At 63.8% G+C, this 15,899-nt stretch overlaps 1 protein-coding gene across 6 annotated transcripts in view; it reads left to right on the top strand.

The window, feature by feature from the left end:
* Window positions 1–15,899, top strand: part of HSPG2 (heparan sulfate proteoglycan 2) — a 164,102-nt gene that overhangs the window by 48,478 nt on the left and 99,725 nt on the right. For all 6 annotated transcript variants that reach the window (XM_039508939.1, XM_039508941.1, XM_039508937.1 and 3 more), the window contains 7 exons: window positions 874–987; window positions 2,212–2,339; window positions 2,509–2,595; window positions 4,378–4,427; window positions 4,815–4,894; window positions 6,682–6,822; window positions 6,926–7,117. In XM_039508939.1, coding sequence (XP_039364873.1) covers window positions 874–987; window positions 2,212–2,339; window positions 2,509–2,595; window positions 4,378–4,427; window positions 4,815–4,894; window positions 6,682–6,822; window positions 6,926–7,117 — 792 coding nt within the window. The remainder of the gene's footprint in view (window positions 1–873; window positions 988–2,211; window positions 2,340–2,508; window positions 2,596–4,377; window positions 4,428–4,814; window positions 4,895–6,681; window positions 6,823–6,925; window positions 7,118–15,899) is intronic.

Genomic DNA, 15,899 nt, shown 5'->3' with positions numbered 1-15,899 from the left:
ATGCCTGGGGGAGGACCCAAGCCGTGCCTGGCGCCGGGGGAGGGTCCCAGCCCTGCCTGGCGCCGGGGGAGGGTCCCAGCCGTGCCTGGTGCCGGGGGAGGGTCCCAGCCCTGCCTGATGCCTGGGGGAGGGCCCGAGCCCTGCCTGGCACCGTGGGAGGGTCCCAGCCCTGCCTGATGCCTGGGGGAGGGTCCCAGCCCTGCCTGGCGCTGGGGGAGGGTCCCAGCCGTGCCTGGCGCCGGGGGAGGGTCCCAGCCGTGCCTGGCGCCGGGGGAGGGTCCCAGCCCTGCCTGGCGCCGGGGGAGGGTCCCAGCCCTGCCTGATGCCTGGGGGAGGACCCAAGCCATGCCTGGCGCTGGGGGAGGGTCCCAGCCCTGCCTGGCGCCGGGGGAGGGTCCCAGCCGTGCCTGGCGCCAGGGGAGGGTCCCAGCCCTGCCTGGCGCCGGGGGAGGGTCCCAGCCCTGCCTGATGCCTGGGGGAGGACCCAAGCCGTGCCTGGCGCCGGGGGAGGGTCCCAGCCCTGCCTGGCGCCGGGGGAGGGTCCTAGCCCTGCCAGGCGCCGGGGGAGGGTCCCAGCCCTGCCTGGCGCCGGGGGAGGGTCCCAGCCGTGCCTGGTGCCGGGGGAGGGTCCCAGCCCTGCCTTATGCCTGGGGGAGGGCCCAAGCCGTGCCTGGCGCCGGGGGAGGGTCCCAGCCCTGCCTGATGCCTGGGGGAGGGTCCCAGCCCTGCCTGATGCCTGGGGGAGGGTCCCAAGCCTGCCAGGTGCCAGGGGAGGGTCCCAGCCCTGCCTGGCGCCGGGGGAGGGTCCCAGCCCTGCCTGGCGCCGGGGGAGGGTGGATTTAGGAACCCACTGGCTCTGTTCTCTCCCCGAAGGACTGCGACATGGGCTATGCTCGCACCTCCAGCGGCCTCTACCTGGGTACCTGTGAGCGTTGCGACTGCAGCGGGCACTCGGGCGAGTGTGATGCTGAGACGGGAGACTGCCAGGTGAGCCCTGCCCCTGTGAGCTGCCCTATCTGGGGTGGGTCTGTGAGGGCGGTTGCGTGACTCAGCAGGGATGTCCCCTGCCATGTGACATCCTGCACTCTGCCCTGGCCTGCTCCCAGGGCTTCCTGTGGGGCGTGAGCAGAGGGCCTGTGCCCAGAGCCAGGCCAGCCAGCTCCCCTCAGGGACCCCTGGGTGAGCTCCCTGGCTCTGGGGGATGAGGCTGGCCTGGGACAGGCAGTGGGTGCCAGTGACCTATGCAGCACCTTGTGGGGTATCTGGGGCTCCAGGTTCCTGGGCAGGTGCCAGGCTGCAGTGAGAGTGAGGGGGCGTCAGAGTGGAGCTGGCAGGGCCTGGCTATAAGAGATAAGAACATAAGAACAGCCAGAGTGGGTCAGACCAAAGGTCCATCTAGCCCAGTATCCTGTCTGGTGACAGTGGCCAGTGCCAGGTGCCCCAGGGGGAATGCACAGAACAGGGAATCACAAGTGATCCATCCCGTCGCCCATTCCCAGCTTCTGGCAAACAGAGGCTGGGGACACCATCCCTGCCCAGCCTGTCTGATAGCCACTGATGAACCTGTCCTCCATGAACTTACCTAGTTCTTTTTTGAATCCTGTTATAGTCTTGGCCTTCACAACATCCTCTGGCAAGAAGTCCCACAGGCTGACTGTGCGTTGTGTGAAAATATACTTCCTTTTGTTTGTTTTAAACCTTCTGCCTAGTAATTTCACTGGGTGACCCCCAGTTCTTGTGTTATGAGAAGGAGTAAATAACATTTCCTTATTTACTTTCTCCACACCAGCCATGATTTTATAGACCTCAATCCTATCCCCCCTTAGTCATCTCTTTTCCAAGCTGAAAACACCCCTCGGTCTTATTAATCTCACCTCACATGGAAGCTGTTCCATACCCATAATCATTTTTGTTGCCCTTTTCTGAATCTTTTCCAATTCCAATCTCTCTTTTTTGAGATGGGGCGACCACATCTGCACGCAGTATTCAAGATGTGCACGTACCGTGGATTTATACAGAGGCAATATGATATTTTCTGTCTTATTATCTATCCCTTTCTTAATGATGCCCAACATTCTGTTTGCTTTTTTGTCTGCCACTCCACATTCAGCGAACTATCCACAGTGACTCCAAGATCTCTTTCTTGAGTGGTAACAGCTAATTTACACTGCATCATTTTAAATGTATAGATTCCTTCTCTTTCCTTCTCAGAACTGCCAGGACAACACCGAGGGCACCAGGTGTGAACGCTGCCAGCCAGGTTACTATGGTGATGCCCGACGAGGGACCCCAACAGACTGCCAGCCCTGCCCATGCTACGGGCCATACGCCACCAGCCAGTACGTCCCCTGACAGCCTGGGGAAGTCCCACCTCACAGGGCTTCTGCTCACGCCATGTCTTGTGTCGTCCTGTCTGTCTATTGGTCCATGGGGTGGGCTGTGGGGTGGACAAGGCTGGGCCGGGGGCAGGGCTGAGCTGGGCATGACTCTTCTTCATCCTCTTCTCAGGGCCACGAAAACCTGCTTCTTGGACATGGACGGACAGCCCACGTGTGATGCCTGCCCCACGGGCTACGTGGGACGCCAGTGCCAGAGGTACGGGGGGTGCCAGTCTGTCCCTGCCCAGACACCACTCAGGGACTGCCCCAGGCACCCTGCTTGGCTCACCTGCGTGTCAGTCTGTGGTGGTCTGGGGCAGTGGAATCGGCACTGACTGCATGGTGCTAGGGGTGCCCCCAGTGCCAGTGTAGGTCACTGCTCTGGGAGCCCCAGCAAGGCTCCTGACACTGGCACTTGGAGGAGGGAACCCCTCTAGGCCCAGCTCGCCCAGCACAGCCTGTCTCCTGCGGAGTCGAATGGTCTTGGAACCTGGCCGTGGGGCTGTCTGTGACTGCTGCCCAGGTGTGGGGTGCCGGGGCTCTGGGGTTGGTTAAGGACTGTAGGGCTCGGGCAGGGGGCTCAGTTGGGAAGGAAGCTCCTCCAGCCCTAGTGCTGAGGCCAGGGCTCCCCATGCTCCTGCCTGGCAACCAGCCCCTGAATGCTCTGGGAGCCCAATTCTTCCCCCAGGGGGACGAGTAACCCCCGTCGGGGCAGCAAGAGCCACTCGTGTTGGGGGGAAGAGGCCCAGATGCAGAGCTCAGGGCGCCCAACTCCAGGCTGGAAGCAGCATGAGGGCAGCAGAGATACAAAGAACTAAACCAGAGTTGGGGGGCTGGGAGGGTGGGGGCTGAGGGGCTGTGGGTGAGGGGGCTGTGGGGTATGGGTGGGGCGGGGGGTGGCTGTGTGGGAGGTGGAGATGCAGGACTGGATGAGGCGTGGGACTGTGGGGGTATGGGGGGCTGTGTGGGAGGGTATGAGGGGAGGAGTGGTTGGTGTGGGGGCGGTAGGTGGGGTGGAGGCTGGGGGTGGGTGGGAGGTGGGGGGTGGGGTTGTGGGTGAGGGGGCTATGTGGGGTATAGGTGTGGGCGTGCAGCTGTGTGGGGAAATGGGGGTAGGGGTGTGGGGAAATGGGGATGGGGCTGTGGGTGAGGGGATTGTAGGGTATGGGGGTGGGGGTGCGGCTGTGTGAGGGGTGGGACTGTGGTTGAGGGGCTGTAGGGTATGGGTGTGGGGGGTGCGGCTGTGTGAGGGGATGGGGCTGTGGGTGAGGGGGCTGTGGGGTATGGGTGTGGGGGTGCGGCTGTGTGAGGGGATGGGGCTGTGGGTGAGGGGGCTGTAGGGTATGGGGGTGGGGGGTGCAGCTGTGTGAGGGGGTGGGACTGTGGGTGAGGGGGCTGTGGGGTATGGGTGTGGGGGGTGCAGCTGTGTGAGGGGGTGGGACTGTGGGTGAGGGGGCTGTAGGGTATGGGGGTGGGGGGTGCGGCTGTGTGAGGTGGTGGGACTGTGGGTAAGGGGGCTGTGGGGTATGGGTGTGGGGTGCGGCTGTGTGAGGTGGTGGGGCTGTGGGTGAGGGGGCTGTGGGGTATGGGTGTGGGGGGTGCAGCTGTGTGAGGGGGTGGGACTGTGGTTGAGGGGGCTGTGTGGTATGGGGGTGACGGGTATGGCTGGTGGAGGGTGGAGGTGCAGGGCTGTGGGTGAGGGGTGGGACTGGGGGGCATGGGGGGCTGTGAGGGAGGGTATGGGGGAGGTGTTGTTGGTGTGGGGGCAGTATGTGGGGTGGAGGCTGCAGCTGTGTGGGAGGATGGGGGTGGGGTTGTGGGCGAGGGGGCTATGTGGGGTATAGGTGTGGGGGGTGTGGAGGTGCAGGGCTGTGGGTGAGGGGTGGGACTGGGGGGCATGGGGGGCTGTGAGGGCAAGGAGCAGCCAGGGTTTGGTGGGCTGAAGACTGGCACAGCCAGCTCGCCATGTGACCAGGAGGTCTCTTCCCTTTGCCCCCAGGTGCGCTCCTGCCTATGTGGGGAACCCCAGCCTGGGACAGCCCTGTAGAGGTGAGTGCCATGGAAGCGAGTGGCAGCTGGGTCTGGGGGGGGTCCCTGGGGTGAGACTGGGGTTCGGGGCCCAGCGCCAGGGCTGTCGGGAAGGAAGTCGTGCGAAATCCCCAGCACCCAAAATCCAACCCCGTGCGGTGCCCTCGGGGTTATGGGGCCCGGTGCCTGGGGATGGGCTCCCCTGGGGGTCCAATTGTGGGGGAGATTTAAGGAGCCCCAGCCTGGGGGAGCTCATCATGGATTCTGGTGCCCCATCCTGTGGGCAAGGCAGAGCTGGCAGTTACCCCTGGAGCAAGAGGGTGCTGGGCTCAGAGCCTCTCCATTGCTTGGCCCCCAGGCGACCAGGCTCAGGAGTAACAGCTCTTCTCTTCTGCCTCCTTGCTCTAGAGCTCAACAGAAACTGCAGCTGTGACCCACAAGGCAGCGTGAGCAGGCAGTGCGATGCCAGCGGCCAGTGCCAGTGTAAGGTGAGAGACTAGCTCCCTGCTAGCAAGTTCCTCTGCCATGTGTGGGGCTCACCCACAGGCCTGCCAGGGACCCGTCGGGGAACCTAGCTCCATTCCTCCCTCGTTGCCAGCCCTGTCAGGGACCCATCGGGGAACCTAGCTCCATTCCTCCCTCGTTGCCAGCCCTGCCAGGGACCCGTCGGGGAACCTAGCTCCATTCCTCCGCAATCGCCACCCCTGGCGCGTCTCCATGGGGGCAGGGAGGGCTCTCAGGATGCCACAGGCTGACGCTCCCAGCTGCTGCTCTAACACAAGGTGAACTGAGCCAGGGACACACAATGCTGGTGGAGCTGGGACAAGAACCCAGGAGTCTTGGGCCCAGCCCCCTGCTCTAATCTCTTCCCCACTCCCCTCCTAGATCCAGGAGTCCTCACTGCTCTAACCACTAGACCCCACTGTCATGGATCCAGAGGATCGGTGCTACAGACCCAGCTTTGGAACAGTCTCTAGGAGGAACCGTTCGGTGGGCTAGACCCCCCCCCCCAGGGGTCTCACTCTTCCTCCAGGGCAGGGCCCGCTGCCTGACCACCTCCTAGACTGGACTTCTGGGGCTCCAGCCCCGCAGCCTCACACTGGGAGCTCTGTGCAGCGAGTCCCACTGAGCCAGACTCCCGTGGAGACTTGTGCGCTGTGCAGGGATTAACGTCCCTCAGCCAGCGCTGTCACATCAGTCGGGTTTATTCAGCAGCTGGAGCCCAGCATAGGAAGCCCCAGGTTAGCCCAGAGACCTGAAGGTGAAAGCACAGCCCACGCTGGTCAGCCCAGCCCAGGGCCCAGCCAGGGGACTAGTGAACCCATGTTCAGCTCCATCTGTCTCTCTGCCTGACCTCCTCCTTGGTCAGTTCTAGACGAGAGCCCCGACTCCTTCCAGCAGGCGCCTCTGGTCACCACCTCACCCCTCTCCAGTCCTTTGTTCTCCAGCTGTTGCTTAGCTCCTCTGCAGAGAGGTGGGAAATCCATCTCCCTCTGGACCATTGGTTCCTCGGGGTCAATGTTCTGGGACTGGGTTGGCCGTTGGCTTCTCACATACTCCATTGATGTGGAATCGGCCTTGGCCAATCCTTTTTAATGACCAGGCCCAGCTCAGTCAGCCTAGTGATGCTCCTACCTGTGTTCCAGCCTGCCCTGAGAGCCCTTCCTCCCCTCTGCGAAATACAGGGGAAACTGAGGCACGCATAGGAGCCATACAAATCTTACAGAAAAGTCTCACTTTGTCACACCTACTCCCTGTTCTTGTTAACATCCTGTGCTAAGTGGCTCTCCTGTGTCTGACGCTGAGCTGCCCTCAGTTCCCCAGAGCCGCACTGGGAACCAAATTCCTGAACTGAGTTGTTCTTTGCACCTCACTCCGAGCTCTGGCCTGTGCCTGCCCCGTGCTGCTGACAGCTGTCACTGGGCTGCCCCAGCTGTTGGGTAGCTGGCCTATGCCCACGTGCATTGAGCCTGCACCCTCTGCCTGGCCCCGATCTTCACCACTTTGTGCCTGAACGTGGGAACTTCCTGCCTGTCCCTGACACGGGGGAGGGGAGCAGGGTCCCTGGGGGAGAGGATCCCTCTGCAGCTGCCCCAGGATTCTGCTCCACTTACCGTTTCATTCCCGTGCTCCTGGCCCAGTTCATTGCTTGGGGAATTCCAGCCCTGGGGAACAGGATGGGGTTGGTTGGACCCCCAGCAGTTGGGGTCACTCAACCATCTCCCTGGCTGTTGGGCCGTCTCCTCAGCCCCTCATCTGTCCCATTCCCTTGCAGCCCCACGTGGAGGGTCCCTCCTGCAGCAGCTGCCGTGCCAACCATTTCCACCTGAGTGCCGAGAACCACGAGGGTTGTCTGCCCTGCTTCTGCATGGGTGTGACCCAGCAGTGCACCAGCTCCTCCTACTACCGGGGCCTGGTAAGAGCCCATCTCCCCCAGCCTCCTGGTCCAGTCCCACGGGGTGCCTGGTTCGTAGGGGTCCCTAGTTGGATTCACGTCCCCCGGTGTCTGTTCCCGGCAGGTCACTAGCCCCTTTCTCCCGGGCGACTTCCAGAACTTCGCCCTGGTGAACCGCCAGCACAGCACCCGCATCATGACCGGCTTCGCCGTGGAGCTGTCAGCCGAGGGGCCGCAGCTCTCCTTCGGGCGCTTCGGCCAACTGGGCCAGGAGTCCTACTACTGGCAGCTGCCAGAGCCCTACCAAGGAGACAAGGTATGGCCTTGCCCGTCTCCCTGCCCCACCATGGCTGGAAATGGTTGAGGGGCCCTCTGGGGCCAGGCCACATGGCGTGTGTCTGTGCGAGAGCTCTGCATGCCTGGGGCTGGCACTCTGAATGCCATCGTGCCCGGCAGCTCCTGAGGCCCTGGGCTCCTGCACTGGACCAGTGATGCACCTGGCTTTTCTCCAGCTCTGCCGAGCAGTGGGTCTCATAGGGCTTTACAGAGGGCAGTACTGTCAGCCCTGTGTTGCAGATGGGGAAACCGAGGCACAGGCCTGCGCTGTTGTGTCTCCTGGGCCACTGTCATCAGCGTGTGATCCCTGAACCTATGAGCTTCCCCCTCAGCCCCGTGTTGAGGCCAGAGCCCCATCTTGCCGGGCCCAGCAGGGCCAAGCCCAGGCAGGGGATAGCACTGGCTCTAACGGGCCCTGTTCCTCAGGCAGCCCTGAGGTGAGCAGTGCCATTGCCCATTGGAGACCCCCTAGGCCTCCACCTCACGCTGATCCCTGCAGCTGGATCCTGCTGGCACAGACCCAGCCGCGCCGACAGCCCAGGGAAGGTGACCCATCCCCTGGAGATGGCAGCTGAAGGGGGCATGAGCTCTGTCAGGAGCCTGCAGGGCTGTGGCTCTGTCTCTGGGAAGGGGATCTGCCCCATGAAGGCAGGGTTGCCTAGTGGATAGGGGCTGAGGTGGGTCTCAGGAGACTGAGGCTTAGTTTCTCTGGCCTCTTGTGTGACCTTGGGCAAGTCACTTACCATCTCTGTGGCTTTGCTCTCTGCAGCCTGGGGCTGTGCCACCTACTCCCAGCAGGAGCCCACTCTAGGGGCGTCGATACGAGCAAAGTCCCTGCTCCCTGGTGGCCTCCGTGGGTCTGTCTACACTGTGCACTAACCCCAGGCGCTGACTCAGATTTGAGCCCAAGCCCCTCCTCCATCCACATAGAAATCAGGCAGATTCAGGTGTGCAAGCCCACAAACCCTGGCTCCTAGGACCCTGCTGGGCATTTGGTCAGAGCCTGGGTCCAGCCGCGACTTGGCTCCAAGTGTGGTCACAACTCGAGCTGCAGCCCCGAGGCAGGGACGTGTTTGCATGGGGCCAGCCATCGTAAGCCCAGCTTTCCAGCGGGTCCCAGGCGTGGGTTTCCCTGCAGTGGAGACACCCCGTGGCCTGGTGCCCAAGCAGGCAAATCGGCACCCGCACTCAGCAGATGTGCTCGCCGTGCGGTGACGTCCCAGGATCGCAGGACAGCGTCGTGTCTGGAATGGACTGTACTTACTCCAGACACCCCTTCCCCACGGGGGGCAGCACTGGGCCATGGCAAGGGGGGCAGAGCTTGGGGCTGCATTCCACACCCGCTGCTCCCCCCGGCTGGGCGTTTGTTCTAGATCAGCTCTGCCCCCCTTCCCTTGAGCCCCAGCAGGTGGAAGGAGAGGATGACTCTGCCCTTACGGGGGGAAAGGGCCCAATTCACTGTCTGTGACCAGGGGAATTTGTTCCTTCTCTGGGCGCCAGCTGTGTGCTGGGAGTGCTAGCCAGGAGCGCCAGCCATTTGTCAGGCGTGCCCGCTGTGTGCCAGGAGCACCAGCCATTTGTCAGGAGTGCCCGCTGTGTGCCAGGAGCGCCAGCCATTTGTCAGGCGTGCCCGCTGTGTGCCAGGAGTACCAGCCATTTGTCAGGAGTGCACCTGTGTGCCGGCAGTGCCCGCTGTGTGCCAGGAGCGCCAGCCATTTGTCAGGAGTGCACCTGTGTGCCGGCAGTGCCCGCCATGTGCCAGGAGCGCCAGCCATTTGTCAGGAGTGCACCTGTGTGCCGGCAGTGCCCGCCATGTGCCAGGAGCGCCAGCCATTTGTCAGGAGTGCCTGCCATGTGCCAGGAGTGCACCTGTGTGCCAGCAGTGCCCGCTGTGTGCCAGGAGCACCAGCCATTTGTCAGGAGTGCCTGCCATGTGCCAGGAGTGCACCTGTGTGCCAGCAGTGCCCGCCGTGTGCCAGGAGCACCAGCCATTTGTCAGGAGTGCACCTGTGTGCCGGCAGTGCCCGCCATGTGCCAGGAGCGCCAGCCATTTGTCAGGCGTGCCCGCTGTGTGCCAGGAGCGCCAGCCATTTGTCAGGCGTGCCCGCTGTGTGCCAGGAGTACCAGCCATTTGTCAGGAGTGCACCTGTGTGCCGGCAGTGCCCACCATGTGCCAGGAGCGCCAGCCATTTGTCAGGAGTGCCTGCCGTGTGCCAGGAGCACCAGCCATTTGTCAGGAGTGCCTGCTGTGTGCCAGGAGTGCACCTGTGTGCTGGCAGTGCCTGCTGTGTGCCAGGAGTGCACCTGTGTGCTGGCAGTGCCCGCTGTGTGCCAGGAGTGCACCTGTGTGCCGGCAGTGCCCGCCATGTGCCAGGAGCGCCAGCCATTTGTCAGGAGTGCACCTGTGTGCTGGCAGTGCCCGCTGTGTGCCAGAAGTGCACCTGTGTGCTGGCAGTGCCCGCTGTGTGCCAGAAGTGCACCTGTGTGCTGGCAGTGCCCGCTGTGTGCCAGAAGTGCACCTGTGTGCTGGCAGTGCCTGCCATGTGCCAGGAGTGCACGTGTGTGCTGGCAGTGCCCGCTGTGTGCCAGGAGTGCACCTGTGTGCCGGCAGTGCCCACCGTGTGCCTGGAGCACAGTCCCACATGGGTCCTGTCCCTGCCCCGGGCTCACAGGCACATTCAGCCCAGATTGTGCCGCATGCAGACAGGGCACGCAGGGGATTGCTGGGAGGAGGGCGTCTGGTTCGCGAGTTGGAGGGTGCGGATGAGAGCGGGAGGCGAGTGCACAGGCAGGGTGAGAAGAAGGAATGGCAGGAAGGCTGGGGGCTTGGCAGTGAGAGGAGAAGCTGGAGAGGGCAGTGGAAGAGCCGTGGGACAGGAGGAGCCAGGTTCACACTCTGCACTGGCTTTGAGGAGCAGCTGTCCAGCTGAGCCAGACGGGGAGGGGGGCAGATAGCGTGCCGACCGTCTGTCCCCAGTTCCTGGGCCCCAGGAGTGGGGAGTGCTCTGTCCTGACCCTTCCTGCTGTTGGCCCCATGCTGGGGCAGGCTGCCTTGCCTGGGGGTTGCTCAGCCCTGCAGTGGAGTGTCCATGGCAAACCACGCCCACAAGGCTCTGCTGCCTCACTCCCAGCCCGGCTCCAACAGCTGCTGGGCGGGCGGGGGCGGCTCGGTTAGTCAGCCATCTGGAAGGGATTTCCTGCGCGTGGGCGGTTTGGCTGGGCCGCGCTAGGTGCAGGTGGGCTCCTGGCACTGCTCACTTGTCCTCAGTAACCCCGCTCTCTCCTCTCCCTCCCGCCTGCTTCCTCCGTTAAACAGAGAGAAACCTACTTTGCTCGGCTGCGCCGTGCGCACAAGGTACTAGGCACGGGCACCGCATGATGGGGGCGTGAGCATGGAGTGCGCTGTGGGGCTGCCAGTCTAACCCGCAGGCACGGGCCTGGGGCAGCCAAGCTCTTGGCTCCCAAGGGTCCTGGAGTCCATTGGCCTGGAGCATATGGCCCTCCTGGATAACCTGGCAAATGGTCATCCACTTGCTGGGGGAAGGGGTTTGACTTACCTACCTGCCAGGGGAGGGGCTCGCCTGTGGGGGGCGTGGCTTACTCACCTTTATGGGAAGGGGGCATGGCTTACCTGCCTGCTGGGGAAGGGGTGTGGCTTATCTCAGCCCCTCTCCCCCATCTTTGGGACAGAGCTAATGACATGGAATTTGCATGTTACTAAGCCCCTGGGGGCATTCGGCCAACCCCAGTGCTGGATTGTCCTGTCAGGGAGCCTTGCCAATGGGAGGGGAAGGGGCATGGCAGGTTCTGTTGTGGCCAGGATAGCCAGGCCAGGGTGGACTGTGCCCATGCCTTTGCCCGGTGCTTGGCAGAGTAGCACCTGGGGTCTCCAACACCCCATGAATACTCTGCCCGGCACCCACAGTCATGGGAGCCCCCCAAGCGGTGCCCATTAGGATCCTCATGGCACTGTGCCCTGCTAAACCACCGTGGGCAAGGGAGTCAACATGTCCCTTTCCCCTCTGAGTCGCCCCCGCCAATGCCCTCTCCTGGCCTGGGCATGGTTGAGCCTGACACTGGGTCCCCAGTGTTCATGGGGGGGCATGCCCAGGGTAACAGGTTCTGGGTGGCATTTTTGAGAACCTGGTAGCTTATAGCGATGACAGTCTGGCTCTGAGTGGAAACTCCCCTCCTCTCCCCAGGCCAGTGCCCAGGGACTCACCCACGTAGCTGCTCATGGAGCTGGAGCATGCAGTGTGTGGCGACCCTGGCACTGGGTGGGGGAAGGGTGTGAGGGCTGCTCATGCCCCCTGGCTGGGAGGGCCAGTGGGTTCACAGCCCTCTTGCGCCTCCCATCAGAATGGCACATCCCTGACGGAGGAGCAGCTGCGGAAGGCTGTGGCCTCGGGTAGGATCCTGGGCTCTGGAGGGGGCAGCCACAGGGCCAGACGAGTGGCTAAGGTAATGGGGGGCATTGGCATGGGCATGCTCTGCAGTGATTGGCAGGTCAGAACCCCTGCTTGGACTCTGTGGGGCTAGAACTCAGAGGGGCTGGGACTAGGGAAGGATCTAGGCGGCTTTGCATTATGCTCTCATGCAGTATTTTTCTGTGCTGCCTGTGCCCACCGATCTGCCAACCCTGCCCCACTCCCTGATCCAGGCCAGCCAGCCAGTGCCCTGCCCCACCCCCATGCCAGCCAATGCCCTCCATGGCAGCCAGCACCCAGCCCATTGCAAGGAAGCACCCAGTCCTACTCGGCTCCCTGCCATGTGCTGTGTGTTTGGCCCCATGCTGGTGACTCTCTCTGTGACCCATGCGCTGGTTTGGGGTCCAGCTGGCCATGGCCTACTCTGCACCCCCCTTTGGCATCGTGATGGGAGGTGCCCTGGTGCCATTTGCTGGTGCCGCAGAATCTAACTGTTGCACGGCAGCAGGGCGCGGCAGCCCCAGTGCATGGGGGCCGTGCGGAGATGATGCTGCCCCCACAACCGGAGCCTTGGGCTTCTCCCCAGCTCAGTAGTGGGAACAACAGGGCAAAGGCAGCCAGGCCATGGCCCTGCCCTACTGAGGCCAGGTGTCCCAGGCTGGCTATTGCCGTGTGGCATGGAGGTCGCCCCTAGACTGCCAGGTGCCTGGCTGTGCTCCGAGGAGACGTCCTGCCAGCGGCTGCTGCAGGCCACCGGAGCGGGGCCCTGCCCCTGAGGTGCCCGCTGCTGGCTGCCTCCAGGGGGCGCTGTTTGGAGAAGGCCCAGCATCCCTGGCATGTGGTTTCGGTACCGCACTACCCCAGGCTGGGGCGTGGGTGGGTGGGGTCAGTGCTGTCCTGGCATAATGTGTGTGGGATCAGCGCTGCTCTGTCCCGGCATTGTGCATGGGCAGCACTTCCCCATCCTGCTGTGGTGGGGCTAGCACCATGCCTGGTGTGGTGTGTGGGGTTGGTGCTGTGTTGGTGTGGTGTGTGGGGTTGGTACTGCGCCCAGCGGGGTGTGTGGGGTTGGTGCTGTGCTTGGTGTGGTGTGTGGGGTTGGTACTGCACCCAGCGGGGTGTGTGGGGCTGGCACCGTGCCTGGTGTGGTGTGTGGGGTTGGTGCTGTGCTTGGTGTGGTGTGTGGGGTTAGTACTGCGCCCAGCGGGGTGTGTGGGGTTGGTGCTGTGCTTGGTGTGGTGTGTGGGGTTAGTACTGCGCCCAGCGGGGTGTGTGGGGCTGGCACCGTGCCTGGTGTGGGGTTGGTACTGCGCCCAGCGGGGTGTGGGGTTGGTGCTGTGCCTTGTGTGGTGTGTGGGGCTGGGACTGCGCCCTTCGGGGTGTGTGGGGTTGGTGCTGTGCTTGGTGTGGTGTGTGGGGTTAGAACTGCGCCCAGCGGGGTGTGTGGGGCTGGCACCGTGCCTGGTGTGGTGTGTGGGGTTGGTACTGCGCCCAGCGGGGTGTGTGGGGTTGGTGCTGTGCTTGGTGTGGTGTGTGGGGTTGGTACTGCGCCCAGCGGGGTGTGTGGGGCTGGCACCGTGCCTGGTGTGGTGTGTGGGGTTAGTACTGCGCCCAGCGGGGTGTGTGGGGCTGGCACCGTGCCTGGTGTGGTGTGTGGGGTTAGTACTGCGCCCAGCGGGGTGTGTGGGGTTGGTGCTGTGCTTGGTGTGGTGTGTGGGGTTGGCACCTTGCCTGGCATGGTGTGTGGGATTGGCAGCATGCCCAGTATGGTATGTGGGGTTGGTGCTGTGCCTGGCGTGATTTGTGGGGTTGGCAGTGTGCCCAGCATGGCACCACCCGGCATGGTCACTCCCTGCTCTCCCTGTCCATCCCCTCCCCGCCCTCAGGCTGACAAAGTGCAGTGGAGGGTGGATGCTGAGATCTGGGAGCTGCTCTCTGGCATTGCCATCGGGCAGGTGGCCTCTCTACACAGCACTGCGGCCCCCATGGGTAGGGCCGCCCCAAGGCCCTGGCCCCAGCCAGCAGGCCTGCAAAGCCTCCCCACTGCCCGGCTGGCTCACAGCCGCCCTGCTCGCCCTGTCCTGGCCGCATCGCCCCAGTCCTCCTCCTCCTCCTCCTCGAAAGCGTCTTCATCCCCTGCTTCCCTGGCCGCGCCGGGTTCGCCCCTGGCACCACGGGCCCTGCAGGTACAGCCATGGCTGTGTGTGACGCTGCTCCTAGGCACTGGATGCCCCTCCCCTGACTCTTCCCAAGTCCTGGCTCCCTGGCTCCCCCCCCCATTAGTGTGCGCCTCATCCGTTCTCCCTGGCGTGGGGACTCCCTCCCGCCCTCCTGCCACCCTCCCCCTGCCTTTGCTGCCCTCCCCCACGCTCTCCCCACCTTGGCGGCCCTCTCCCACCCTCTCCCTGCTTTCACTGTCCTCCTCTGCCCTCCCCACTCTCTCCCTGCCTTCACTGTCCTCCCTTTGCCCTCCCCACTCTCCCTGCCTTCACTGTCCTCCCTTGCCCTCCCCACTCTCTCCCTGCCTTCACTGTCCTCCTCTGCCCTCCCCACTCTCTCCTGCCTTCACTGTCCTCCCCTTGCCCTCCCCCACTCTCTCCCTGCCTTCCCTGTCCTCCCCTTGCCCTCCCCCCACACTCTCCCTGCCTTCACTGTCCTCCCACAGCCCTCCCCCACTCTCTCCCTGCCTTCACTGTCCTCCCTTGCCCTCCCCACTCTCTCCCTGCCTTCACTGTCCTCCTTGCCCTCCCCCACTCTCTCCCTGCCGTCACTGTCCTCCCTCTGCCCTCCCCCACTCTCTCCCTGCCTTCACTGTCCTCCCCTTGCCCTCCCCCACTCTCTCCCTGCCTTCACTGTCCTCCCCTTGCCCTCCCCCCACTCTCCCTGCCTTCACTGTCCTCCCTCTGCCCTCACCCACTCTCTCCCAGCCTTCAAAGTCCTCCCACTGCCCTCCCCACTCTCTCCCTGCCTTCACTGTCCTCCCTCGGCCCTCTCCCACTCTCTCCCTGCCTTCACTGTCCTCCCTCTGCCCTCCCCCACTCTCTCCCTGCCTTCACTGTCCTCCCCTTGCCCTCCCCCCACTCTCTCCCTGCCTTCACTGTCCTCCCCTTGCCCTCCCCCACTCTCTCCCTGCCTTCGCTGTCCTCCCCTTGCCCTCCCCCACTCTCTCCCTGCCTTCACTGTCCTCCCTTGCCCTCCCCACTCTCTCCCTGCCTTCACTGTCCTCCCTTGCCCTCCCCACTCTCTCCCTGCTTTCACTGTCCTCCCTCTGCCCTCCCCCCCTCGCGCCCTGCCTTCACTGTCCTCCCTCTGCCCTCCCCCCACTCTCTCCCTGCCTTCACAGTCCTCCCACTGCCCTCCCCACTCTCTCCCTGCCTTCACTGTCCTCCCTTGCCCTCCCCACTCTCTCCCTGCCTTCACTGTCCTCCCCTTGCCCTCCCCCACTCTCTCCCTGCCTTCACTGTCCTCCTCTGCCCTCCCCCCCACTCTCCCTGCCATCACTGTCCTCCCCTTGCCCTCCCCCCACTCTCTCCCTGCCTTCACTGTCCTCCCTTGCCCTCCCCACTCTCTCCCTGCCTTCACTGTCCTCCCTTTGCCCTCCCCACTCTCTCCCTGCCTTCACTGTCCTCCCTTGCCCTCCCCACTCTCTCCCTGCCTTCACTGTCCTCCCTTGCCCTCCCCACTCTCTCCCTGCCTTCACTGTCCTCCCCTTGCCCTCCCCCACTCTCTCCCTGCCTTCACTGTCCTCCCTTGCCCTCCCCACTCTCTCCCTGCCTTCACTGTCCTCCCCTTGCCCTCCCCCACTCTCTCCCTGCCGTCACTGTCCTCCCTCTGCCCTCCCCCACACTATCCCTGCCGTCACTGTCCTCCCTTGCCCTCCCCACCCTCTCCCTGCTTTCACTGTCCTCCCTCTGCCCTCCCCCCACTCTCTCCCTGCCTTCACTGTCCTCCCTCTGCCCTCCCCCACTCTCTCCCTGCCTTCACTGTCCTCCCCTTGCCCTCCCCCACTCTCTCCCTGCCTTCGCCACCCTCCCTCTGCCTTTGCTGTCCTCCCCCTGTCCTCACTACCCTCCCTGCACCCTCTTGCTGCCATCCCCCCACCTTTGCCACCCTGCTGAGAAGCCATGGCAGAGCCGCTGGGCTTTCCAAACCCCTCCCAGGGCAGCCCTGGGCCGGGCAAGGCAGCACTGGTGCCCAAGGGGATGCCACATGTATGGAGTGGCCCCGGATCGGGCCGTGAAGCTGTTCAAACAGTGTCTGCGAATGGGCTCAGTCATTGGCTCTGCTGCCCTGTGCGAGGCCCCTCCAGCAGACCAGTGGTCTAACCCCACCCCA

This window comes from Mauremys reevesii, linkage group 21 (assembly GCF_016161935.1).
Source record: "Mauremys reevesii isolate NIE-2019 linkage group 21, ASM1616193v1, whole genome shotgun sequence".
NCBI classification, from domain to species: domain Eukaryota; kingdom Metazoa; phylum Chordata; order Testudines; family Geoemydidae; genus Mauremys; species Mauremys reevesii.
This window is presented reverse-complemented; position numbering and strand designations above follow the sequence as displayed.